General features: G+C 43.8%; 1 protein-coding gene across 6 annotated transcripts in view; it reads left to right on the top strand.

Annotated features, from left to right (window-relative positions):
* CSPP1 (centrosome and spindle pole associated protein 1) overlaps positions 1-26,789 on the top strand; it is a 142,339-nt gene that overhangs the window by 56,681 nt on the left and 58,869 nt on the right. For all 6 annotated transcript variants that reach the window (XM_074985742.1, XM_074985747.1, XM_074985744.1 and 3 more), the window contains 8 exons: positions 1,360-1,478; positions 2,797-2,875; positions 3,154-3,271; positions 5,216-5,363; positions 7,606-7,758; positions 13,265-13,377; positions 14,272-14,421; positions 15,832-15,984. In XM_074985742.1, coding sequence (XP_074841843.1) covers positions 1,360-1,478; positions 2,797-2,875; positions 3,154-3,271; positions 5,216-5,363; positions 7,606-7,758; positions 13,265-13,377; positions 14,272-14,421; positions 15,832-15,984 — 1,033 coding nt within the window. The remainder of the gene's footprint in view (positions 1-1,359; positions 1,479-2,796; positions 2,876-3,153; positions 3,272-5,215; positions 5,364-7,605; positions 7,759-13,264; positions 13,378-14,271; positions 14,422-15,831; positions 15,985-26,789) is intronic.

Genomic DNA, 26,789 nt, shown 5'->3' with positions numbered 1-26,789 from the left:
TATCTATTTCCCTGGCTTAGGTCCCTACAGTTTTCGCTACTCAAGTTGACGTAAGCTGCCTTGCATCAACTTTAACTGTGGAAATGTTTTCACTTAAATTTGCCCCAGCTGACTTAAGTGCCACTTTGCACTGATTGTGGCTACATCTACATGGACCATGGAAGATAGACCACTGAGGTTCGATCTTCCAGGGTGCTGTTTTGCACGTGTGTGAAATGGCGCACTCTTGGGTCAATGTTGACCTGGAACTCCTTGTGAGCTGCGAGTATTATGGAAGATCGATGGGAAGAGCGCTGCTGTTGCCCTTCTGCTGTGAAGACGGACATGGAAGTCAATAGCTGAAAAGTCGATTTTAGGTATGCCACTGACATACCTAAAATTGTGTCTCGGCCATCGACCTTCCAAGTGAGTATAGATACAGTGTTAGTAACACCATCTCCCTGAGTGGTGTAGTGTCACAGCGGATGTAATTTGGTCAATCCAGTGTCAATGTAGACCCTGCATTGCTTACATGGATTGTTACTGGCCTTCAAGACCTACCCCACAGTGCCCTGGTACAAATGCTCCTGGTAAGGTCACGCTTCTCCAACAAGAACAACGAGCCAAGTATGTGCATGTATATGAAATTTAATAAATGTGGTTGCTGTAAATTGACATAAGATAGGCTGTCATAATTTTGTAGTATAGACACGGCCTAAATCTTTTTAGGTATGTGTCTTTTTTTCTTTTAGACATGCATACTGATTTGGGAAATGTTGGGAGGCTGCTTTGGTGAATTTCATAACAGTTTCTTAGTGAATGTTTTCACTGAGGTATTTAGTCACAAGCTGTAGATTTACTAAGTCTATTTAAGCATTTAGATATTGTGAAGCATTTAAGTGAAATGAGTCAATGTGGTAGAACCTCATTTGTGAAACTGTATTGTTTAAATGTGAAAAACAGATGATATTGCTCCCCTGTTAGAACATATAATGTAAATCTCCAACTTAAGAACGGGGACGCTCACTGTTTTATGCTTCATTTGGATATTTTGGAATAAATAGTCATAACTGAAGCCCAGATAGTGCCTCGCCCTTAAATGGGTCAGCATTATGGGGAAGGTACAGGTAGCCTTCCCATTAGTTACACTTGGCCTTTGTAAGGGTCAAGTAGGGTTGCTGTCCTTGTGAATGGGGAAGTATTTGTGCCGGGACTGCTTGATTTAGTGCTATTCAGGCGTGTGCCTACAAAGCACAATCAAGTTTTAACTGAGAGAAATCTAGAACTCTCCCATGTTCTCTGATTTTCTTTTTGTCCTGCTTTGTTATTTAGTTGCAGAATAAAATACAAAAAAGGCCTTGTCTCTTTCTTTTGATATAGAATTGGACCTCTGCCTCCACCTCCGCCCCCAGCTTTGACAGAGAACTACAGAACTCCTTATGATGATGCATACTATTTCTATGGGGCTAGAAATCCTTTGGATCCTAATCTTGCATACTGTAAGTTCACTGTTCAACAAGCATCTAATGCATTGATGGGGAGCCTTTTTTGGGTCAGGGCCACTGACTCACAGAAAAATGGGTCGGGGGCCACACAAAAGTGAAAAGAAAAAGATCCCCCCCACCAAACAAAAAATGCCTCCCCTCCTTGACGTGGTCCCCAAATGAGAAGTATTTAAAAAGACACTCTCCCTTTGCACACCAGCCCAAGAGTCTAAAGGGGCCTGGGCTAGTAGATTTTTTGGGCCCACATAAGAATGGCCGCGCTGAGTCAGACCAAAGGTCCATCTAGCCCAGTATATTGGCTTCTGACAGAGGCCAGTGCCAGCTTTCCCAGAGGGAGTGAACAGAACAGGTAATCACCAAAACAATTCCTCTCCTGACATCCATTTCCAGCCTCTGAGAAACAGAGGCAAGGGGCACCATTCCTACCTACCCTGGCTAATACCTATTGATGGACCTAATCTGCATGAATTTATCTAGTACTTTTTTGAACCTGTTAAAGTCTTGGTTTTCACCACTTCCTCTGGCAAGGAGTTCCACAGGCCTACTATGTGCTGTGTGAAGGAAACTTCCTTTTTGTTATTTTTAAACATGCTACCCATTAATTTCATTTGGTGACCTCCAGTTGTTTTATTATGGGAACAAGTAAATAACTGTTCCGTATTCTCTTTTTGGCCGTTTCTACACAGGTCACTTCCTTTGAAAGTGGCATGCTAATACACGGAGTGAAAGATGCTAATGAGGCCCCCCCCAGCCTCGCGCTTCTACATGGCATTTTGGAGTCTGGAAGAACGGTCTTCTGGACTCCAAATCACGTGATGTTATGCTAATGAGGCATGGGAAATTTGCATCCACATCTCATTAGCATCTTTCACGCCATGTATTACTGTGTAGAAACGGCTTTTCAGTTTCATATATCTTTGTTGCCTCCCCCCCCTTAGTCTCCTTTATTTCTAAGCTGAAAAGTCCCAGGCTTTTTGATCTTTTTTCATATGGTATCTGTTCCAAACACCTCATGTATGCTTATTACAGAGCTAACCTGGTTGAAATGTACTTGTGGTGTATTTCCTGTAGCTTTTACCAGTTCCAAGGAATGCAGTTAGGACTACAGGTCAGGACGGGATTGTAACTCTGGGTTTTATGTTTTTCAGAGGTTTTAAGTATTAGGTTCATTTGACTTTCTGGAAAGGATGCTCAGCCTTACCTGTGCATTGAGTTTTTGAGCAGTGAATTAATTATATTTTGTCTCTAAATAATGGAAATGTGTGTGTGTGTGTCTCCATGCTTGATCTGAAATTACTCTTTTATTGTTTAGATGGCACAGGAATGATGGCAATGCAATCTGCACCTAATATTGAGGATCTTCCAGGGAAAGTACCTGCAGATCAGGTTGCGTAAGTATTATCTATGTTCACTGAGTATTGTTTTAATTTCTGGTGTGTTTGCTAAAAGGGCTATATCATTGCAGCAAAGGTATTAAAATACATTCTCTAAACAGCTGGTCGTGAGATTCTGATCTATAGTTTAGTATATAAATTCATAAATGGGTACTGAAAAGAACAGAGATTGGTAGTCTGAAAAAAGAAAAAATCTCACATTTCACTGTTGTATTTCAAGTAAAAATTACTTTTTTCATTAAATTATATTTTCTTTATACATTTTTTTTATTCAGAAATACTGGACAGAAAAACACAGGTGATAGACCAAGAGGTATAGGAATATTTCCTGAATTAAAATCAAAGCCCTTTAAAGAGTCGACTTTAGCTTATCAACAAGAACTGCAACAGCAGGTATTAAGCAAATTAAGTTCTGAAACTGTTCCTTTTAAATTTGCGTGTGTGTGTATGTGTATAAAGATCTCCAGAATGGATATGCTCAGTTGACAAGTAAAAGGTTTAACAGCTACTGTGCAAATGGAAATCTGAAAGTAAAATTGGGTTAATTTTTGTTCCTCCACTGGTGGTAAACATTCAGTATTTTGTGGAATAGAAGTCAGCCCCCTCTCCCTTAAGTATATGTGTGTTCTCTGGTGCTCAGTAAAACTTTACTAGTAAAACTGAACAGATATGACTCTGAATGCAAGCTTGAACAGGTGTGTAGTGCCATTTCCCCAGAGTAATTTTCCTGATCATAAGCAATAAGCATGCCTCAATACTTCATAAGAAACTTTCAGGTATCGTAGTAAAGAAGTGACCAAATATAAACATGCCCAGAAATACGGTGATTGTAATATTGGGGTACTTTTAAAAAGCCATGGGTAACAGTGGTGTAGTTAAATATGCCTTTATATCAAAACTGCAGCAAAAACATTAATGTTCTTATTTTCTTTCTCTGCTAAATCTATTGAATGTTCTAGAACACTCAGACTTTACCAAGATATGGAATCCCATTTGGTCCAGAAGACACCAGCAGTGCACTTTACCAACCACTTGGTTCTTTTGTGTTTTGTCACTATCTTGAAGAGCTTGAAATCTAAGGGCAGCTCTATACTGGACCTGAAGGTTGATCCTAGATGTACAATTCCAGCTATGACAGTTGCATAGCTGAAATCATCTTATCTAGGATTGACTTATCTAGCTGCCCTCTCTGAGGGAAGTCAACAAGAGAAACTCTCCCGTGGACCTTGCTTACTTTTCATAATAATGAAGAGTACAGGGGTCGATTGTTGAACCCTCATAGTTCAATTTCACATGTCCCACTATGTATGCAAAACAGAACCCCAGAAGATGGACATTGACCAGGTTGATCTCTCAGTTAGTGCAGATATACTCTTAGAAATACTATCACTGTCAAAAGAAGGGAAAAGAGTGTAACAGTTAACAGCAGTGAGAGCCTGTAATAAACTCATGTTGATTGCATGTATGGCAATAGGTACACGGCTTTGAAGAACAAGTATAGTATTGATAGTTCCTTGCTTTGCAGTAGGGACACATGAAAGAAGGGAAGTAAGGGAGGTATGGAATGAATGTAATTATATCAGCAAAATAAAGATCCAGGGGGAAAAGAAAGGAGCAGAGAGAGAAGGAGGATTGTGAAAGGATGAAGGAGGGAGTAAGAGTGGAAGGCAGAGAAGAGTAAGGAAGGCCAATACAAGGGCTTGTGTAGTGTGATAGAGGCAGAAAGAAGTTAAGTGAACTATAGAAAAGTCTAATTTTTAAAACGATTTCGGCCGTGCCACCTTGGCGTCTCCCTAGGGCTGGTCCAGGGAGTATGTGTCTTGCACCCCATCTTCTGGCTGCTCCCTGCAGGACATGGGTAGTAGGGACCTTGATGGCTGCTCCCTGGGTGGAGGGAGGGGAACCTCGCATCCCGCCAGCTGGCTGCTTGGTGGAGTGTGCAGGGAATCCTCTCACCCCAATGAACGGCAGTTGCTCCTGAGGTAGCGGGGCCACACTGCTGGCCAGCACCTGATCACTGGGAAGCTTGCTGCCTGAACTGTGGTCATTCATGAGTAAACTCTTCCTATTCTCAACACTTCTCCCTTTTCCTTTGATATGAAACAATCACATTCCACAACATCCCATTATCCTGGCACAACCAAACCCTGCCATGGCTTTAAGTTATAGTAAGCGGAAGCTGCATGTCAAAATTTGGTGGTCCTAGCTCTTACTGTGTAGGAGGACTTCTTGAACAAACACAGGTGGGTGGACAGACAGGCAGGCACATTTCTAAGATTAGACATTATGTTGTAAGATTAGACGTTGGAGCGACTGAGTGTTTTTTCCACATTTTAGATAAGAGAAAAAGAAGAACGACGCAGACGAGAGAGAGAGGAAAAGGAAAGATATGAAGCCAAGTTAGAAGCTGAAATGAGAAATTACAATCCTTGGGGAAAAGGTGGCGGCGGTGCTCCTCTCACAGATGCAGAAGGAAATCTGATAAGTATGTTTAAAAATGTGGAGCTTCTCTTTTAAGACATCTGGGCTGGGTCTACATGTGCCCCTTCCTTTCGAAAGGGGCATATTAATGAGCAGGTTTGAAAGATGTTAATGAGGTGCTGCAATGAATATGCAGTGCGTCATTAGCATAATGGTGGCCACGGCAATTTGAAAGTGCGGCTTTTCGAATCGCGTGCCGCCCATGGAGACAGGACCTTCCGAAAGGACCACAACGCCCCCCGCAAGTTTTCGAAAGCCCTTCTTCCTATCGGTGATCAGATCATGTGCGTCACGTGCATGGGGTGGCCAGAGGGACACCTCACGTGTGCAGCTCTGCTGAGTTGCTGAGCTGCATTTCAGCATACTCCACTGCCCCGTTTGCCACCTGTGACGAACAGGGAGCTTATTGGACACCATGGCCGTGTCTACACTAGCCAAAAACTTCTAAATGGCCGTGCAAATGGCCATTTTGAAGTTTACTAATGAAGTGCAGAAATACATATTCAGCACCTCATTAGCATGCGGGCAGCTGCAGCATTTCGAAATTGACGCGGCTCGTCCAGATGGGGCTCCTTTTTGAAAGGACCCTGGCTACTTCGAAATCCCCTTATTCCCATCTACTCATAGGAATAAGGGGACTTGGAAGTCGCCGGGGTCCTTTTGAAAAGGAGCCCCGTCTGGACGAGCCGCGTGGTGCCCATGGGACTAATAACAAATCTCAATGAGTCCATAAAGACAAGTGGAATATTATTTGAGTTTGCTCACTGTGACAGCCTTGTTAAATTGTCAAATGGACAATCTGATACTAGCAATACTCAAATTTATTTACCTCTTTGTGTTTTGCAAAGTGATGAGTACTCCATCAATTACGTAGTCATCAAGCAATTTTGTAAGAAGGAGATGGATTTGTAGGGAAACTGCAACACTGGGGAATTATTTATCCCAGGCCACAGAACAAACCAATGGCAAGTCTGGGATTAAATTTTAGGTCCCTGGCTCCCGATCTGGAGCTCAGTCCCTGAGATCAGGTTAAATGATCAGGTTGGGAAAGACAAAAGTTACATTGTGTACCATAAGCTCTTGAGCAATAATTTCTGTATTAAAACCAAAGCAAACAAACAACAAGGAAAACCAGTTTGCCTTTCAGCAGGCCCAGTCAGATGTGTCCACCTCAATATAAATGTTGTAAGATCTCCTACACTATTTGCTTCTTAAGCCAAGTATCTTGTCTTCCTCCCGTAAGGTTGCAGAGCTGCTGTGGAGCCCCTTTGTGGAAGTTTGGAGTAAAATTTTGAGGAGTAAAGGGACTCTGAAGTTGCCCCAGCACTTTTTGCTTAATATGCAATGCAGCACTTCATTAGTAAATTCCCAAAACCCTAGTTACAATCCTTGCTTCAAAGGAGGGTGGTAGTGTAGACACAGCCTAAGATTAGTAGATCCTTTTACTATTAATTCTTTGTATTGGAAAGAGTTGAGCCAAAAATATGAATAGTGATCAAGATTTGTAAAAACGAATAGTGTTTTTGGGTGCTTCAGTTTTCATGTGACTTCTTACAAGAGCCATTTTCAGAGGGTAGGGAATAGCACTTTCTGACAAACAAGGCTCTTTAAAACATGCCATTGTGTGCACCACATAAGCATCATATATGAAAAAATTATCAAGTGTCTTTGTAATAATGAATGTAAAGTGTGCAAATTCAGTTGAAAATTCTGTAAAATAATCGCTAGATGATAAGTTTCAGTCCTGGTATAACTTACATACCTTATATTGTGAGTATTTGTTCACTTGCCACAAAGAAATAGCTGGATAATTAATGAAGGTGAGAATAACCATTCTCACGGGAAATAAGCAGAATAGATACTCAATTATATTAAATTATTTTACAACTTTAACAGAGGGTTATTTCAGAGACAAATACATTCCCAGAACATTGTGTCAACTGTGTGATGCTTTAAGCTTTTTACTCCTCCTTTTTGTGGTGGTTTCTGCTTTTTACTGTGAAGAATCATTGATGACAAAAGCCTGATGAATAAAAATCGTTAATTTCATTTTTTTTCAGTGAGTTCCAGATGACAACTTTTCTCATTTGTAGCTCATATCATTTTTTCAATTTAATCTTTATTCCCATAATTGGTATGTCTTGGAAGCATATCTAGTGAATGATTTCTTGTTTTTGGGACTGTATAGTACACATGCTTCTTGTGGGAATAAAATGTTATGAATAGCTGTTTCCTCTCTCCTTTAGCTGACTTGAACATGATGCACAAGCAAAATGAAGATGCGTATCATAATCCAGAGTCAAGATATTATCAAGATAAAAGGCCTATTGTATCGATTGACCAAAGTTTGACCTTCCCAAGACCTGAGAACACAGAAGTATCTACAAATAAAGTACCAGGTTTTTAAGAAAATTGTTTTCAATTATAAATATTAATAGGTTTTGATTGGTTAAAACTGTCAAGCTCCTGTTCATCTTTCCTTTTCTATCATTGCATAAAACTGTCAGTCCTGCCTGCTGTGTGATGCTCTTTCTCAGTAGTCCTCTTCCCTCCTTGTTGAAGCACAGAAGATTTGTTTACACCTCTGTATTTTTCACTAATAAGTGTATTTATTTTTCATTAGTAAGAATGTGGTAGTACCAAAAGCCTCAAACAGCTTCAGGGCTCCATTGTGCTCTAGATCCAAGGTGAGCAAACTTTTCACTTTGGGCTCCACTTTTCATCCCTGCAATTAGCAGGGCTCTTTTCACCCCACCCTCCACCTGTCCAATCTGTCTAATGTAATAGGCGGAAATTTTGGTTATGTTCATGTGGGGGAAAAAAACCCTTTTGGCATTTATAAGAAAATAAGTATTTAGAATGTAAAAACTTTATTAATCAGTATATAAGTGTGAATAAACGTGCATAAAAACAGTAACTTATTTCAGCATTTTTAATTAAATGGATGAGCCTGAGACCCAGCAGCTGACTGTGCTGTGTCTCGCTTATGAAATTTCAGGCCCCCTCAATGGGGCCCGCCCCGCCTTTGTGCATCACTGTTCTAGACTACAAAATAATGATCAATTATGCCTGCCCCAAAGAGCATTCTGTATTCTTACTTTTCTTTTAAATGGTACAGTGAAGCAGAATATGAGGAAATGTTCTACTGAGTGCTGAACATGCGGATTGAATTAGGCCCTCATTGGCTGTGTCTACATTACAAAAATAACTTTGAAGTTGCTTACTTTGAAGTAAGCAACTTCCAAGCTGAGTGTCTACACATACCCTATTTTGAAGTTAAACTTTGAAGCAGGGCACTACTCCATTCTTGGGAATGGAGAAAGGACTTGGATGTTGGGCTCCCTATGAAGTAAGGGGAAATGTGTGCAGACTCTCTGCTGGCTACTTTGAAGTAGTGCCTAACTTCACAGTTAGTTCCTAGCATAGCCACATCTATTGTCTTGTGCCTGTACAATGCCCATTGAAGATCGTGGTTACTGTAGTAATCTATAATTAGTATCCATCTAAGTATAGAAAGTAGTGAAAATAATCATCATGGACATCTGTAAGGGTTTGGAGAACTTCTCTACAGAGGTCATTTTTGGAATTAAAAAACATCAGTTGATATGTTACTTACAGTAAGTTGCAAAAGGGACACCTCTCAAGTCTAGTCAATTTCAATAAGTTACAGATAACAAAACCGATACCTGACACACCAATACTTCGTGAGGTTGGCTGCCCCACAGCTCTGGCACTAGCCTGAGCCCAGTATTCTGCTCAGCAGTGAACCAGCCAGGCAGCCCAAACCTGGTGAGCCTGAGTCATTTGGCCTGGACTAGCTGTGTGGGTGCCTAGTTGCTGTGTAGACATATTCTTCTCTGAGTGCTTGCTCACGTCCATTCCACATTAGGAGTGTGTGCTGCTCATGTGCACAAATGTTGGATGTTTTTCTCTCAGCAGTATCTGTAGGGGACTGGCTCTGGTGTCCTCCAGAGTGGTGCTCACATGGCATGGTATAAGGGGAGTGAGAAGATCCCCTAACCCTTAGCCCTGGTCTAGACCATGCAGGCTCCAGAAGGTGCCAGAACTGCTTCCCTACAGATGCTGCTGAGGGGAAAACATCCAGCACTACTCTCTGTGACGAGAACACACATCTAACATGGGATGGACTTGAGCAGCACATCTCAAAGAACTCCAGTTGCAGAACAGGTAATCAGCTTTTCTTGGTGCCTGGGAATTCTGATTATTGCTCTTTGAGGCCCTTTCATTGCCTAGACCACGGCAGTGAGTATTCAGCGCAGAGTACCAACCTTCAGTCTGAATTCCTGTGCTTTGGCTGGTTTAATTATAGCCTGTAATGAGCATTGGTCACTAATTTAAACAATTTTCTGTTTATTTTTTCATGTTCCTTTAAATTTAAGAGAGATCCTGTTGCTTAAAAGTGTTTTTCAAGACTTATACTTCCTGTTTAGTTGGTATAATAGTCAAGTGACTCTTACAGAGCCCTTTCAGTCCACACTGAAGTGCCTGGGTAAATCTTTAATCTAGAGATCATTCAGTAAAAATACTTAGTAGTGTAGTTAGTCTTCTTTAGTAAAGCTTTTCTGTGACAGATTTCTTGGCATGTGAATAATTTATATAAAATAGCCCTGGCTCCAGTACAGTAGATGTTAGTTGCTTCTGTTCTTTTTCAGGCAATTAATCCTTATTAGTTTAATTGCCAGCTGCATTTTGTTTCAATGGAGAGCCATTTTAAGCTAATCAGAAGAACTTTTTTTTTCCTGGAACTAATAACTTAAATTTAACCCAGCTAATTTTGTTTGCTGTGTATGAGATTTGAAAAACTGTGTTTTTTAATTTGTTTTCCAAATGTCCGTCCTAGTGTAAAGTTTTTATGATTATGTTACAATGGTAAATAATTATAGCACGTTCTTAATTGTGGCAACACTGTTTGGTGATACTTAAAGTTAAGCAAGCAATAGACCCCTAGAGAGAAATTCACTCCTTTGGTGAGAAGCAGAATTGTGCTAATATACTGTTTTTGTGGGACTTAAATGGTGTATACTGTGTAAGCTTCATTCTGACTTTTCTCACTGGTGAATTTTACATTGAATATCACAGACCAGGGATGAGCAAAGTGGGTGGTGGGCCCCTGTGGGGTGTAGGTAAAATTTTGTAAGGTGGGGCATGCAGCACAATCAGCTGCTGGGTTCCAGGTTCATCCATCTCATTAAAAATGTTGAAATATGTTGCTGTTTTTATGTATGTGAACTCACATTTATGTGCCAACTAATAGTGTTCACATTCTACATACTTATTTTCTTACACATGCCAAAAGGGTTTTTGTTTTTTTTCATACGAGCATGATCAAAATCTCTGTTGGTTTGGATTACATTATGCAGGGTGGGGGTGACCCTGTGATTGCAGGGACATAAAGTGGGGTCCGAAGTAAAAAAATTTGCTCACCCTGACGTAGAGAAATGGGTTTAGTGAGTTAACTTGTGAATAGTATTCTGCTGAATATAGTTTTTTATAGGGTGTTCACATCTGTTCCTCTACCATCACTGTATTTATGGTTTAACAAGAGAAAAACTAAATACGAATTTAACATAATATTTTGTCAGAAATTAGACAGGTATAACCTCTATACAAGTCTAAGACTAGATTGCAACTGCTGCCAAAGTATGCTGTCAAAATGGGACTTGGCTGAAAAAGGTCGTCTTTGACCTTGAATTTGGATGTAAGATGGGGTGTTTGCAGAGAGAACCAGAATTAAAATGGTGGCTCAATGCCCAATATTCCTCTCAAGCCTTCCAAATGAGTGGATGGGAAACAGAGCCATAACTCTTCCAAACACCTGCATCATTCAGGTGAGCAGGCTAGATATAAGTGGAGGAGAATGCAGTATCTAATGAAAAGCCAAAACTTCATATCCAGCATATGAATGGCTGTCCTGCGTTCGAGCAATGGTTCATGTAGCCTAGTATCTTACCTTCCGACAGCGGCTAATGCTAGATGCTTCAGAGGAAATGAACAGAAAATACAATCCTCAAGTGATAAAAACCCATTTCCTCTTCTGACAGAGTAGGACACCATCCTAGCTAAAAGTCTTTGGACCAATCCTCCATGAACTTATCTAGTTCTGTTTTGAACCCTGTTATAGTCTTTGGCAACACCCTTTGGCAAAGATTTCCACATGTTAACTGAGAAGAAATGTTTCCTGTTTGTTTTAAACCTGATGCCTGTTAATTTCATTTAGTAGCCCCTAGTTTTGTGTTATGGGAAGGATTAAAATAGTACTTATTTTCTCCAAACCAGTCATGGATTTTTACAGACCTCTATCGTATTTCCCCTTAGTCATTTTTCTTCCAATCTGAAAAACTCCATATTTATTAATCTGTCCTTATAGGGAAGCTCTAATTACGTTGGTTGCCCTTCTCTGTACCTTTTCCAATTCTGACGTATTTTTTTGAATTGGGGTGACCAGATGTGAACCTAGTATTCAAGATGTGGGTGTACAATGGATTTGTATAGAGACAATGTGATATTTTTTTGTTTTATTGTCTGTTCCTTTCCTATAGATTCCCAACAATGTGTTAGCTGTTTGTACTGCTGCTGCACATTGAATGTATGTTTTTAGAGAACTATTCACAAGAACTCCAAGATCTTTCTTGAGTGATAACAGTTAATTTAGACCTAATCATTTTATATGTAGAGATGGGATTATGTTTTCTGATGTGCATTTCTTTGAATTTCTCAAAATTTAATTTGCCATTTTGTTGCTTAGTCAATCAGATGAGTAATCTCTTTGTAATTCTTTGCAGTTTGCTTTGGACTTAACTGTCTTGGGTGGTTTTGAATCAGTTGCAAATTTTGCCACCTCATTTTTTGCCTCTTTTTTTTCCAGCTCATTTGTGAATCTGTTGACCAGTAATGGTCACGATACAGGCACGTGGGGGAATACCACTAGTTTCCTCTCTCCATTCTGAAAACTGACCATTCCTACCCTTTGTTTCCTATCTTTTAATTAGTTACTAATACATCAGAGCACTGTCTCTTTTATCCATGACATCTTATCTTACTAAGAGCCTCTGGTGAGGGACCTTCTCCCTTTGAAAATCTAAGCGGATATCCACTAGATCACCCTTGTCCACATGCTTGTTGACCCCCCCCCCCCCCCCCGGCCCAGAGAATTCTAATAAATTGGTGAGGCATGATTTCCCTTTACAAAAACGTGGAGTGTTCCCCCATATTCATCTGTGTCCAAAATTTCTGTTTTATATTAAAATTTCAATGAATTTGCTTGGTACTGAAGTTAGGCTTACTGGCCTGTAAACTGCCAGGATTGCCTTTAAAAAAATTGATGTTACGTTAGCTATCCTCCAATCTTCTGGTACAGAAACTGATTTAAATGCTAGCTGTACCACAGTTAGTAATTCTGCAGTTTCACATTTGAATTCCTTCAGAACTCATGGATGACTACCATTTTGTCCTGGAGAGTTATTGCTGTTTATCAATCTGTTCCAAATCTCCTCTAACAACATCTCAATCTGGGACAATTCCTTCAATTTGTCACCTTAAAAGTATGATTTGAGTTTGGGAGTCTCCCTCACATCCTTAGATGTGAAGATTGATCAAAAGAATTCACATTGGTTCTCCACAATGACCCTATCTTCCTTTAGTGTTGCATTTAGAAGTAGTTTGCCTAATTTACACTTAATCAGATATTTAAAAGCTTATAATTCATGTTAATTGAACAATGAAAACACTTGCTAAAGTCTGCACATAAAATAAAAATTATTTTTGCAAACTTTCTGTAATATTGCTGGATAATGGGTATCATGGGAGATAGATGTTTGTTTCTTTGGTCCAGTTTTCTGCTTCAAAACTAATTTTGATTATACTTAGAAAAATATCTTTTTCTAGGCTTTACATTTGCACAAACCTCTCCCTATGCTCGAGGTAACATATTTGGTGAGCCGCCATCTGAACAACAGCTTATGCGTCAAGAGGCATACAAAAATTTTCTCCGTTTGCAGGTAAATGCGTGTGCCACTATTATCCTGTTGAGTAAAAATGCTCCGATGCTTAAATATAACTTAGCAAAAATTTTATCTAATACATACTGTTGAAGGCCCTAGTCCAGCACAGACTTATACATGTGAGTGACTTGCTGAAGATAGGTAGTCCCTCTGCGTTTCATGAGTACTTAAGTGCCTAAGTGTGTGTTTGTGGGATTATGTCTTATTTAGGACAGTCCTATAAGCCACCTGGATTCAGAAAATTGATGCCATTAGTGAATGACCTAAATACTTTTATGTTTTAAACATTTTATGAGTCCCCAAAACTTAACAGTCTAAATTAAGTAGGATATGAAGGATCATAAGATGACAAAGGGGAAGGACAAAAGGGACTAGTTATCTTTAGCAATGAACGTACACGGTAGTTCTAACAATTTTTCTGGTTTTTTGCTGCTTAATGTGTTTTTAGTGTGACAAACTAATGCCACAATAGATAAAAAGAACAGAGAGGGGAAAATGGGGGAAAAAAGTTTTTTGTATTATCATGTATAATATTAAAATTTGAACAATTTTAAATTTGTAGCATGGTTTGGCATGATTCTGTGGGAGAAATTAGTTGTTCTTTTGAGTTTTGGGTGGAAAAAAAAAAAGAAGAAAAAGAAGAGAGAGGAGCTTTCGGGTTTTTATATACACCAGAAAAGTTTTGAGATCTTCAGACAGCTGCTCTAAACAAATCAACAGTTAAATGAGCCATAGTGGAGGAAGGATGTGGAATTTCATGGAAGTTTCCATGACTACTCCTTATTGCTACAAATGCAGGGCTCAAGCATCTACAGAGGGCCACACAGGTAAATGTAGTTAATTGGATTACTAAGCAATCATCCACAGATTAATGTTAGCTTTGTTCTCTAGATTGAGGAAAAGAGACTCAGGGAAGAGTCAGAGCGTGAAAAACTCAAAATTGAAGAAGAAAAAGAAGAAAAGCGACTAGCTGAACAGAGGATCAGAATTCAAAAAGAATATGAAGAGGAACAGGAAAAGAAAAGAAGGAAAGAGGAGGAGGTGAGAGACCCAATTTTAATGGTGTGATTTCTTTCCTTATCCCTGACGAACACCATTGAAGTATTTGCATTTTTCCAATTTGTAAAGGAAAAGATCATTTTGCAAACTGTAAGGAAGCTCATAAAATACTGTCAGAAAAAGGATTGTGGAAAGTAGATGAGCCCCCGGTAGCAAATACAATCCTTCCGTTTCTCTTAATCTCAAAACAGCACCATCAATTTGAAATCTAGTCAGTTTTTTAAAAAAGCCTTGAAGTATTATCAAATATTAAACCTGTCTCTGTGCTTTATGTCTGTTTTTAGTCTTACATTAGTATGTTGTTATTGTAAGAAAAGATTTTTTTTCTTTCCCCTGCCTCTGTGTTAACAAAGAGTTAATTCATCCTATAAGAAGAATGCAGAGTACTGTCAAATTGACCAAATAAACTGAAAAGTAAGGGAGGTGTTTTTTCAATTGTCTTTTTGTTGTAGAAGACTTTAGAAATACTTCATTGTAACAGGGAGAAAATACTGCAGAAAACATTGAACTTTTTTTAAAAAGATGGCAATATTTTTTGGACAAGACTGGAATACTTACTTCTTTTAAAAAATACAGTAGTTACTTGGCATTTACCTTGAACTAAGTGATGATGAAAATGATAAAGTTGTGCAACTTTAGTGTAATTTGAAATAAAAATCTTTTATGTATCTTTCAGTTTTAAAAAGCTGAATTAATTTGATTTAATTTCTTCTCATAATTATCTTGAAATAGATATACTTAGTGTGATGTCACTGTGTAGGGAAGTAACACTTCCTCCAGTGCTCTGCAAGGCTGTGTGGAACCTACCTGGATTGTAAGCCAGGGCATGGCATGGACCACAATCCTAGGATTCCAGATTCTGCCCACTTGCTCCCATTTATGAGCAATTTGGTGGGGTTGTTATTGGCATATTTGTCTGTGTCATACTTCTGATCTACAGGGCTAGGCTGGTATAACGAGGGACATAAGCTGCACGCTTTAAAATATCATTGCACCTTTCCTCCAGGGGCATGGGAAGAATTGTGGCTAAGACACAATTTATTTTGAGGCTCCAGGATGAGGTGCAGCTATGTTCCATTGTTTACTCAGGGCTGAATCTCAGAAGCCTCTACACCTCAGTCTATCTCTAAATGAAACCAGTGCAGCAGAGGTGAAATCCTGGCCTTTCTGAAGTCAGGGAGTTCTGCCATTGACTTAATTGGAGCCAGGATTTTACCTCATATATTTAAGATGTGTGTGGCAAAAATTCTAATTTGCAAACTTTGTTCATTACATGAACTTTGTGGTGTTGTTTTTCTTTCCTATTTACCACTCAGATATATTAATTTCTCAAGCAAAATGAAAAAAATAAAATGTTCATTTTTTTTATTTACCAAAATATTCTCTTTACAGCAAAGATTAAAAAATGAGGAACTAATTCGATTGACAGAAGAAAGACGAAAAGAGGCTGAAAAAAAAAAGAAAGAGGAGGAAGAAAAACAGAATGAACAGCTTAAGCAATATTATGAGCGGGAAAAAACAGCAAAGATGGAAGAGAACAAAAAGGTGGTACCTTTTAAGGACTTACTAAAAATTAAGTTAGAATGATATGTTTAGATCTTAGAAAGACAACTGATGGAAAAATTGAATCATGGTAAGAAACTGCACCTGTTTTCTAGCGGCTGCTGAAGGTCCTATTTTCGCTACAGCTCCCTTTATATCTACCAACAATAGCAATTATGGGAAATCTTGACAAAAGAGCCTAGTATTTGCACAGAGGCAAGGTGACTGGAGTAATGTCTTTTACTGGACCAGCTTCTGTTGGTGACCAGCTTCTGTTATGCTCACACAAAGACCTTCACATTTAGGAGAGGTGCCTAGAGCCTCGCAGCTAAATATAAGATGGAGCAGATTGCAGAGAATAAGGAATTAACACAAGTTGCAAGAGGCCATTGAAGGCGAAGTGGCCAGTAACCCCTCTGAAGTCATAGGACAAAGAAAGCTTAGTGGGTTGCAGGCTATTGTAAATAGCAGTAAATCCGTTGTTTTTATTGAGTCCATGATTTTTAGTGTCAAGCAAAAGTTATGAATTTAAACTTCTAGGTATATCTTTTGAAAGTACTATGCAGGTTTCCTCTGAGAACTGATAGGCTAGCTCACTGGAGCTGCGTCTACACGTGCACGCTACTTCGAAGTAGCGGCAGTAACTTCGAAATAGCGCCCGTCGCGGCTACACGTGTTGGGCGCTATTTCGAAGTTGAAATCGACGTTAGGCGGCGAGACGTTGAAGTCGCTAACCCCATGAGGGGATGGGAATAGCGCCCTACTTCGACGTTCAACATCGAAGTAGGGACGTGTAGACGATCCGCGTCCCGCAACATCGAAATAGCGGGGTCCTCCATGGCGGCCATCAGCTGGGGGGTTGAGAGATACTCTCTCTCCAGCCCTTGCGGGGCTCTGTGGTCACCGTGTGCAGCAGCCCTTAGCCCAGGGCTTCTGGCTGCTGCTGCTGCAGCTGGGGGTCCGTGCTGCATATACAGGGTCTGCAACTAGTTGTTGGCTCTGTGTATCTTGCACTGTTTAATGAAAGTGTGTCTGGGAGGGGCCCTTTAAGGGAGCGACTTGCTGTTGAGTCCGCCCCGTGACCCTGTCTGCAGCTGTGCCTGGCTCCCTTATTTCGATGTGTGCTACTTTGGCGTGTAGACGTTCCCTCGCTGCGCCTATTTCGATGTTGGGCTGGGCAACGTCGAAGTTGAACATCGACGTTGCCGGCCCTGGAGGACGTGTAGACGTTATTCATCGAAATAGGCTATTTCGATGTCGCTACTTCGAAATTAGCTATTTCGATGTAGCGTGCACGTGTAGACGTAGCCTGGATGAGGTACACCACTGTGACAAGACCCCTGGCGTACAGCCTGGGAGTGTGCCCCTTTAACTTCCCAGTCGGGGCTGTCTCTTACTATGTTTTGTTAAAGACAAACAGCAAACACCTCTGGAAGCTATCATTGCTCATCACAACAGTAGGTGGAGCTGCATGCCCAGCTAAACTACATGAAGGTATGCAAAGCCTCTTATGAATTACACAAAGGCACTAGCCAAATTTCCCCTCCTCCACATTCTGATCCCCAGACTACGATCCCAGAGATCTATCAGTATAAGCACATTATCTAGTCTGCTTCTCTGTCAGTGTGGAGCGGACGTGCACCAGGTTTGGTACAATAAGCAGAGGTTTCCTAAGCGCTTCAAGCAAAATACACTGTTTTTGGTAAAATATAAAACAGATTTCTAAGATACAGAAAGGAATTTTGAGTGATTATAAATGCTAGGCCTTTACAGAGATATTGCCACAGAAAATAATACTAAGTGTACAGTCTAAATCTTAAACCTTATTGCACTAGACAAGATTTAGCTTAAGCAGTGTTCTCCCTCCCACTGGATGTTAAAGGCCTTAATACACGATTCTCTCCTGAAGCCTGGACCAATATGCTTTGGTGATATTTATGTCTTGGCATCCCATGGGTTTCAGCAAAGCATGATCTTTTGTGTGATACCTTTACATAGCATGCTTTGTATGAAATATTACAGCCATATGTGAACGATGTATATGGGGATTACAGGTTGTCATCCTGAGGTACAGGTGTCTTTGTCTTATATCGTTTTTCTGCATAAATTCATGGGAGCACAGTGATGGTCTCTTTTTCACCCATAGGGCAGTTACTGGGAGATATGGTACATTGGAACATATACCACAGGTTGTGATTGGCATGTATGGGACCCAGGGATACTGATGTGTTGTGCAGGTTCTTGATCTTCATAGGTGGAAATAGGTCTGTAGGTTTTTGATCTATTGTTCTGGCAGGCTCTGCTGTTGCTGCTTTGATTTGGTGTGTCCAGTCCTGTGGGGAGGTGGCTTCTGAGAATGAATTTGGAGACATTCGGGGCATTGTTTGAAGATTAGAAAAGATGGGAGGAGGAAGGAAGATTTCTTTCAGGAGGTGGGCCCCATTGAGTATGGGCTGTAATAGTTTAATGATACCCTGTATGGATTCCAGTGTGGGATGGTAGGTGACAGCTAAGGGTGTGAAATCAGAAACTGGTGTGTGTGGTTTTGTTTAAACAGAGAGGTTCTTTTGGGAGACCCATTTTATAATTCAATCTACGTCTTTAGTGGAATGTCCTTGGTTAGTGAAGGTGATTTTAAGTACTTAAGTAAGATGTACTTAAATAAGATTTTAAGGATGTATGTTCCAGACTTTTTCCTCAGAACATATTCTGTGGCTGTAAATAAGACTTGTTGGTGTATTTGGGATGGCTACAGCATCTGTGAAGGTAGATGTAATTTGTGGGTTTCTTGTATATGTTGTCTGTAGGGTTTCATTGTTGAAATGGATCATGATTTCCGGGAAGCTGATGCTAGTGTGGAAATGTGCTAGAATGCATTTGGTAGATAGGCAGTGGTTGCTGAAATGGTAGAAATCTGTGAGCAATTTTAGGTTGCTTTTCCAGGGTATGAAAATATAATTTATGTATCACAGGTATATGATTGGTTTCATGGTGCATATTTTTAAGAAGTTTTCCCTGATATGGTGCAGTAATAGTATAAATGATGAGTATAATATTTGCATACTGGGGAACTCTGCAAATACCCATGGCTGTTCCTGTAAATTGGACAAAATGTTTGTTGTTGAATGTAAAATTGTTATGGATGAAGATGAAATGAATACATTTGGTGATGTGGTTGGAGTGGGTATTTGAGTTTTATCTATTCTGTTGCAGATATTGGAGGCAGGCAGTGATGCTATCATTGCGAGGGATGTTGACATGAGGGTTAACATCTGTGGTAAGGGAGGCAGTTAGTATTGCAGAATTTCTGGAGGAAGTTGGTTGTATATTTGAAGAAACTGGCTGTTTGTGTGGTGACTGGTTAAAGGACTGTTTCTGAACCCTGCTATTCCTTCAGTTATTGTGCCATGGCCAAATATGGTGACTCTGCCTTGGTTCCCTTGTTTATATATCTTGGGAAGCATGTAGAAGGGCTCACAGGTGGATTAATGGGGAATGAAGTTGTAGGGTTTCTCTTAGAGATTTGTGGAGAAGGATTTGTTCTTCTTCGAGTGTCCCCGTGGGTGCTCCACCATAGGTGACGGCTTGGCCGGCGCCGCAGATCGGATCTTCCAAGCAGTTTCTGCCGGACCGCGCATGCGCCGGTACGCGCCGCTCCCTGGCGCGCTCCTGGCCATGTGCGCGATCCGGTCCCCGCCAGTTCCTCTCAACCGCCGTCGGCTGCAGACGGAATCTGACTAGGCTAAAGCCACATAGCGTATTCAACGACTTTATTTGTTTTTCTCTTTAAAGTTTTTCAGTTCTTAGGATACCATAAGTAACCGGTTGTTATTTTGCAAAAAAAAAAAAAAAAAAAAAAACAAACAACAAACAAGCTAAGGAGGGACAGCTCAAGCCAGTCCCAGTAACCAGCGCCGGAGGCCGGGAGCTAGGGCCATCAGCCCTCCTGCGGAGGCAGGCCATCGGACGGGGAAACAGCACAAAGAAGTGCTAAGTACCCACAAGCAAACTCAAAGACTCACCAACAATGTCCGCCTCAGGCTTTAAAAAATGTGAGTCCTGCCGAGAGGCGATGCCAGTGTCCGATGGGCACAGTCTATGCATAAGGTGCCTGGGGGAGTCCCATGTGGCACAAAAATGCGCCTTCTGTGCAAAGTTAACGACCAGAGCACGGAGAGACAGGGAGATGAGAATTAAACTGCTGCTTCTTGACAAGGCCCTCCAGCCAGACGTGCCGGAGCGGCCGCAGCAGGAGGGACCCTCCGGGGCCCTTAGAAGGAAAGCTGCCTCCCTCACTCCATCTGCGCAAAAACGGAGGAAAGTTTCTCCAACCCGATCCCTGCCGGCAGTAACAGTGAGCGGGACGGGAGGAGCGAGCAGCCCCCAGCCGCAGCAACAGCTGATCGGCGGCGGCACGGAGAGCCACGTGGAAGCGGCTCAGCCTCCGATCATCAGCCAGCCGCCCCGCACCGCAGGCAGGGCGGCGGCTAAGCAAGCGCCGGTACCAGCGGCACCGCAGACAGCGGCACCGATCCCCGGGGAACCGGCGGTGCAGGGCGCGCAGGCACGTAGCCTGCAGGCGCACAAGGACTCCGCACGTGTGGCACCGCCCTCGAGCGTGCCTAGCACGGTGCCGACGGGGCCGGGATCCCCCGCCCATCAGGGGGCGGAGTTACCTCCTCAAGGGAGGGGGAAGGCTGCACACAAGAGGAGGCATTGCAGCCCCTCTCCAGACAGGGCTGTGGAGCTCTTCTCTCACAGCCCTCCGCTCATGTTGCAGACTCCAACCAGAAGGCAGGGGCCCCCCCTAGCCTACCCGGAGCCCCCTTCTCCTTTCCTGCAATCAGCCTCCCCATGGCTGGCACCCCCCTCGCCCTTCCTGGGATTTGAATCGCTGGACTATTATGCAAAATCGCTCTCTCCAGTGTCTCGACAATCCCCCTCTCCCAGACACACAGGGTACGTGCAAAGGGAATGGTCAAGGTCACCTTCCCAGGAACAGTGCCTATACTACCATGGTCGTCCCTTCCACGCGGGGCATGGACACCATCGGCAATCTACCAGGGGGAGATCCCCACATATTACCTCGTACCCCCGAGGGCAATCGCGATCGGGGACGGAGACTCAAGCATCCCAGGGGGGGCTGGCCGTGGACCCACGAGATTTTCCCTCGCAAACCTCCAGCGAGAGGGCGCACCATCACCATCAAGAACCGGAAGGGTCCAAAGAAATGTACCCCAGCGGTTCCTCGTTTTCCTCCCCGGATGAGGCCACGGCTTTAGGGGACGTCCATCCCAAGGACGATCTCAAACAGTTTCAGGAGCTGTTTAAGAGGGTAGCTTTCACGCAAGGCATCCAGACAGCACAAGTGCAAGAGAAACATCATAAGCTCCTTAAAAATTTGAGCTCCCCGGCCTCCTCCAGAGTAGCAATCCCGCTTGATGAAGCGATCTTGGAGTCCGCCACTACCACATGGCAGACCCCGGCAACTATTCCGCCTGTCCAAAAGAGAGCGGATAAGAAATACTTCGTGCCGGCGAAGGGCATGGAGTTCTTGTTTAGCCACCCCCAGCCAAACTCCTTGGTGGTGGAGTCCTCGCAGCAAAGATTAAAAACATCTCAATTTAAAACAGGGGGAATGGACAGAGATGCCAAGAAGCTAGAGCTGTTCGGCAGAAAGGTCTACTCCTCCTCCACTTTAACCTTGCGAATGGCAAATTATGCAGCGCACTTGGCGAACCATAATTTCGACAACTATGCCAGATTAACTTCCCTCATGGACTCGCTTCCAGAGGACAAAAAGCCGGTCCTCAAGGCCATAGTGCAAGAGGGCTACGCGGCTGCGAGGATGGAAGTTCAGATTGCTTTGGACGTTGCGGACACGGCAGCACGTTCCACAGCAACTGCAGTGGTGATGCGACGGGAGTCCTGGCTCCAGACCTCGGGCATACCGAGAGATCTGCAGGCGAAGATAATCGACCTTCCCTTCGACTTGCAGAAGCTGTTTGCTGAATCAACTGACTCGGTCCTTCATTCCAGTAAAGACTCAAGAGCCACACTCAGGACCCTGGGGATTTACACCCCTCCATACTCAAAGAAAAGGTACTACCCACAGCAAAGGCGGTACCAATACCAGCAACAGCGCCCCCAGTATCACAGGGGTTACGAGCAAGGGCGGCATCAGCAGCACCAGCAGTACAAAACCCCCAGGCGACGCTCACAACAGGGCCGTACGTCCTCGGGGCGGGGCCAAAGGCCACAAGTTTGACATACAAATCCAGGGCTGCGCCATCACCACCATTGCACAAGATCATCCGAAACGACTTTTTCACCATCGCCTCCGACCATTCTACGACCAGTGGCAAAGGATCACCACAGACAAATGGGTGCTGGAGATCATAGCCACGGGGTACGCCATCCCCTTCCAGTTGCTCCCGCCGCCGCGACCCCCGCCCAAGCCCCACCCCCAGGAGGCCTCCCATGTAGCCAGGCTCAGGCAGGAGGTGGCCCACCTAGAGTTCATAGGGGCGGTGGAAAAGGTGCCGGAGCAACTGCAAGGGAAAGGGTTCTACTCTCGGTATTTCCTGACGGAGAAAAAAACAGGAGGCTGGAGGCCCATCTTAGACCTTCGTGGCCTCAACAGGTATCTGCGCAAGCAACGTTTTCGGATGATCACTATTGCCTCCATCCTTACAGCACTGGACGATGGAGACTGGTTCGCAGCCCTCGATCTACAAGACGCGTACTTCCACATAACCATTCATCCGGCTCACCGACGTTTTCTCCGGTTCATGGTGGGCAACGAACACTTCCAATACAAGGTCCTGCCGTTTGGCCTTTCCTCGGCCCCCAGAGTCTTCACCAAGACCTTGGCAGTGGTGTCAGCCTACCTGCACAGACAGGGGGTGTTTATTTTCCCGTATCTGGACGACTGCCTGCTCAAAGGGACCTCGAAAAGGGAGGTTCTCCGCATGATACGCGTCACAGCAAACACGTTCTCCGCACTTGGCCTGGTTATCAATATGGCAAAATCACAGATAGACCCCTCACAGGACATAGAGTTCATAGGGGCTCGCATAAACTCAGTCTCGGCGAGAGTATACCTTCCAGAGGCTCGCTTTCGAGCCATCGGTTCCCTCGTGCAGGTCATCACCTTCAGCCCTACGGTGCCGGTCTTGACGTGCTTGCAGCTGCTGGGCCACATGGCAGCGGCTACGTTTGTGGTACAGAACGCCAGGTTGCACATGCGCGGCATGCAACATTGGCTGGCAAGTGTATACAAGCCGGCAGTACACACCGTTCACAGGGTGGTGTCGCCCCCACCTGGGGTGCGCGAATCCCTGCAATGGTGGGTAAACCCCGGGAACTTGCTAACAGGGGTACCCTTCCATCAGCCGCAAATATCGGTTTTCCTCACTACGGATGCCTCCCTCATAGGGTGGGGAGCGCACATGGGCGAAGAGGTGGCTCAAGGACTGTGGTCACCCACGGAACAGTCTCTGCATATCAATGTTTTAGAGCTCAGAGCAGTGTTCAACGCCTGCAAACACTTTCGAGACCGTATACAAGGCAAAGTCGTCGGGATCAGTACAGACAATACCTCCACCATGTTTTACATAAACAGGCAAGGAGGAGCTCGATCCCGTACCTTATGTGCGGAAGCAATCCGCCTATGGAACTGGTGCATCGCCCACGATATAATCCTGAGAGCCTCCTACTTGCCGGGCACGCACAACGTGAAGGCAGACCAGTTGAGCAGACGTTTTGCGCTCACCCACGAGTGGCAGATCCGTCCCGATCTACTACGGCCTATTTTCCACGCATGGGGGTTTCCCCAAATAGATCTGTTTGCCACTCAGCACAACAAACAGTGCCCACGATTCTCCTCCAGAGCAGGGCTGGGCCGGGGGTCCCTGGGGGACGCGTTCGCGATCCCGTGGGGAGGCCCCCTGCTTTACGCGTTTCCCCCCGCAGTGCTGATCCACAAGGTTCTGCAAAAAGCCAGGAGAGACAAGGCTCGGATGATCCTGATAGTCCCAACATGGGATCGCCAACCATGGTTCCCCCTACTCCTGCGCCTGTCGGACCGCCCACCGATGCCTCTTCCGGTGGCGCCGGACCTGCTCACGCAAGCCCAGGGGTCCATAGTGCATCCGCACCCCCAAAGCCTGCGACTGCAAGCGTGGCTAATCCATGGCTCAGCTCCCTAGAGAGCACATGCACAGTGGAAGTACAGCAAGTCCTAGAAAGTAGCAGGAGGACTTCCACTAGGAAAACCTACAAGCAAAAATGGACTCGCTTCATGGCTTGGTGTTCTACCAAGCAGCTGGCCCCCCTTTCGGTGCCTATACCTACAATTCTAGAGTATTTACTGGACCTCAAGAGAGCAGGACTCTCGCTATCCTCGTTAAAGGTCCACCTGGCCGCCATCTCGGCGTTCAGACATGAGGAGGGAGGGCACACGGTGTTCGCCCACCCTATGGTTACCAGGTTCCTCAAAGGGTTGGTAAACCTATACCCCCCTCGGAAACCGATTCCACCTTCGTGGAGCTTGGACCTGGTGCTTACCACACTCATGGGACCACCGTTCGAGCCCTTGGCCACGGTTCCCCTTCGCCTCCTTACAGTAAAGACGACCTTTCTTCTTGCAATTACGTCAGCCCGTCGGGTGAGCGAGCTTGCGGCAGTCATGGCAACGCCACCCTGCACTGTCTTTTCCAAGGAGGCGGTAACCATACGGCCGCATCCAGCCTTTGTTCCCAAAGTTTCTTCCGAGTTTCACATCAATGAACCTATTGTTCTACCCTCGTTCTATCCAAAGCCTCATAACTCCAGCGAAGAGGCGCGCCTACACCTCCTGGATGTGAGGAGGGCGCTAGCCTTCTACGTAGACAGGACCAAGTCCTTCCGAAAATCGGATAGACTCCTGGTCTCCCTCGCTCCCAAATCTAAAGGAGAAGGTCTCTCATCGCAGAGAATCTCAAAGCACATTGTATCCTGCATAAAAATGTGCTACGAACTCAGAAAGACTCCTTTGTCGGCCACTCCCAGGGCTCATTCCACCAGGGCGGTGGCAGCATCAACAGCCTTTTTCAAGGGCGTTGCATTGAAAGACATTTGCAGAGCGGCGACCTGGTCATCCTACGACACGTTCGCCAAACATTACGCCCTTCACAGGGTATTCCAAGAGGATACCCGTCTCTCTGCAGCGGTCCTCTCGGGGACCAGCTGCACATAATCCGATTACCCACCACCTATCTGGGTTACTGCTGGGTAGTCACCTATGGTGGAGCACCCACGGGGACACTCGAAGAAGAAAGAGAAGTTACTCACCATAGTAACGGTGGTTCTTCGAGATGTGTCCCCGTGGGTGCTCCACTTCCCGCCCATCCTCCCCGCTTCGGATCTCTGTTAGTGTTTTGCAGGGGCAACCGAGGCGGTTGGTCGAGGAACTGGCGGGGACCGGATCGCGCACATGGCCAGGAGCGCGCCAGGGAGCGGCGCGTACCGGCGCATGCGCGGTCCGGCAGAAACTGCTTGGAAGATCCGATCTGCGGCGCCGGCCAAGCCGTCACCTATGGTGGAGCACCCACGGGGACACATCTCGAAGAACCACCGTTACTACGGTGAGTAACTTCTCTTTACTCTTTTAAAATTCCTGGATGAATTGTGGTGTGGGCTCTCCCTTATGTTCTTTGTGGAAGGGTGGAGTCAGATAGTTGTCACTTGCTCATTTTGATATAATCGTCATTGTTACGGACTCTTATACATATAGTGTAGCTGGTCAGAAATTTTTTCCCCTGTGGAGAATTTAGGTTTCTTTTTCTTTTAGCAAAAATATTGAAAACTGAAGTAGTTTGATTCAGAGAGAGATCCGTGGTACCTCATGGGAGTTGTAGATTGGATTTCTCATGTTTCTTGTCTGCAGACTTAGTTATGTGGTTGGGTTGTCTTTCATAGTGTGCATGGTACACGCTTCTGGTGAGATGCAGATGCAAATAAAAACAAATTAGTATAAATTATGAGTATAATGGCTTAACAGTGTCCCATACATTTGAAATGTGATTGGTAAGGGTCTAAAATTCTTACCCAGGTAATTTCATCTGCCCAGAATGATGTAATAAATCCTCTACATTTAATTGTAACAGACATTAGTTGAAAGCTTATGCCATAGCTTCAGTCCAGTACTTTCTTTTGACCTCCTACTATATTCCTGTGATGACAATCCAAACCTCTGGATCCCTGGGTGCTTTAAGCCTTCTGGAATTTGAATGGAAGTTCAGCCACAGCCCAAACCTTGTGAATCCATAGGCATGCTTTTAGGGCACAGGTATCTAGCACCATCTCCTGAGAGGTAGAACATTCTGTAGAGTTGCTTAGCCAATTCTCTGGGTAGTACTGACCTTTCAGACTTCTTGATTTTTTTTTTCACCCTACCTCAGAACTCCTCCCTAAGGTGTGAGCATTCTGGTTCATTCTCTCTCATTCTGGTTTAATTCTCTCTTAAACTGTGTGGTTGTGTATGTGATCTGCTACACAGGTGATGCTTTGAACCAAATTTTTCCCCTTTCAGTTAACAGATTAAGAGCAAGAGAGTACAGATCATATATAATACGACAAACATCCTAAACCCACGAAGGGTCCTGTGGCACCTTATAGACTAACAGAAAAGTTTAGAGCATGAGCTTTCGTGAGTTAACTCACTTCTTCAGATGCTGGTCTGACCAGACCAGCATCTGAAGAAGTGAGTTAACTCACGAAAGCTCATGCTCTAAACTTTTCTGTTAGTCTATAAGGTGCCACAGGAC

Source organism: Carettochelys insculpta, chromosome 2 (genome assembly GCF_033958435.1).
Source record: "Carettochelys insculpta isolate YL-2023 chromosome 2, ASM3395843v1, whole genome shotgun sequence".
NCBI classification, from domain to species: Eukaryota; Metazoa; Chordata; order Testudines; family Carettochelyidae; genus Carettochelys; species Carettochelys insculpta.
Note: the sequence above shows the minus strand (reverse complement) of the source record. Positions and strands in the feature narration are given on the sequence as shown.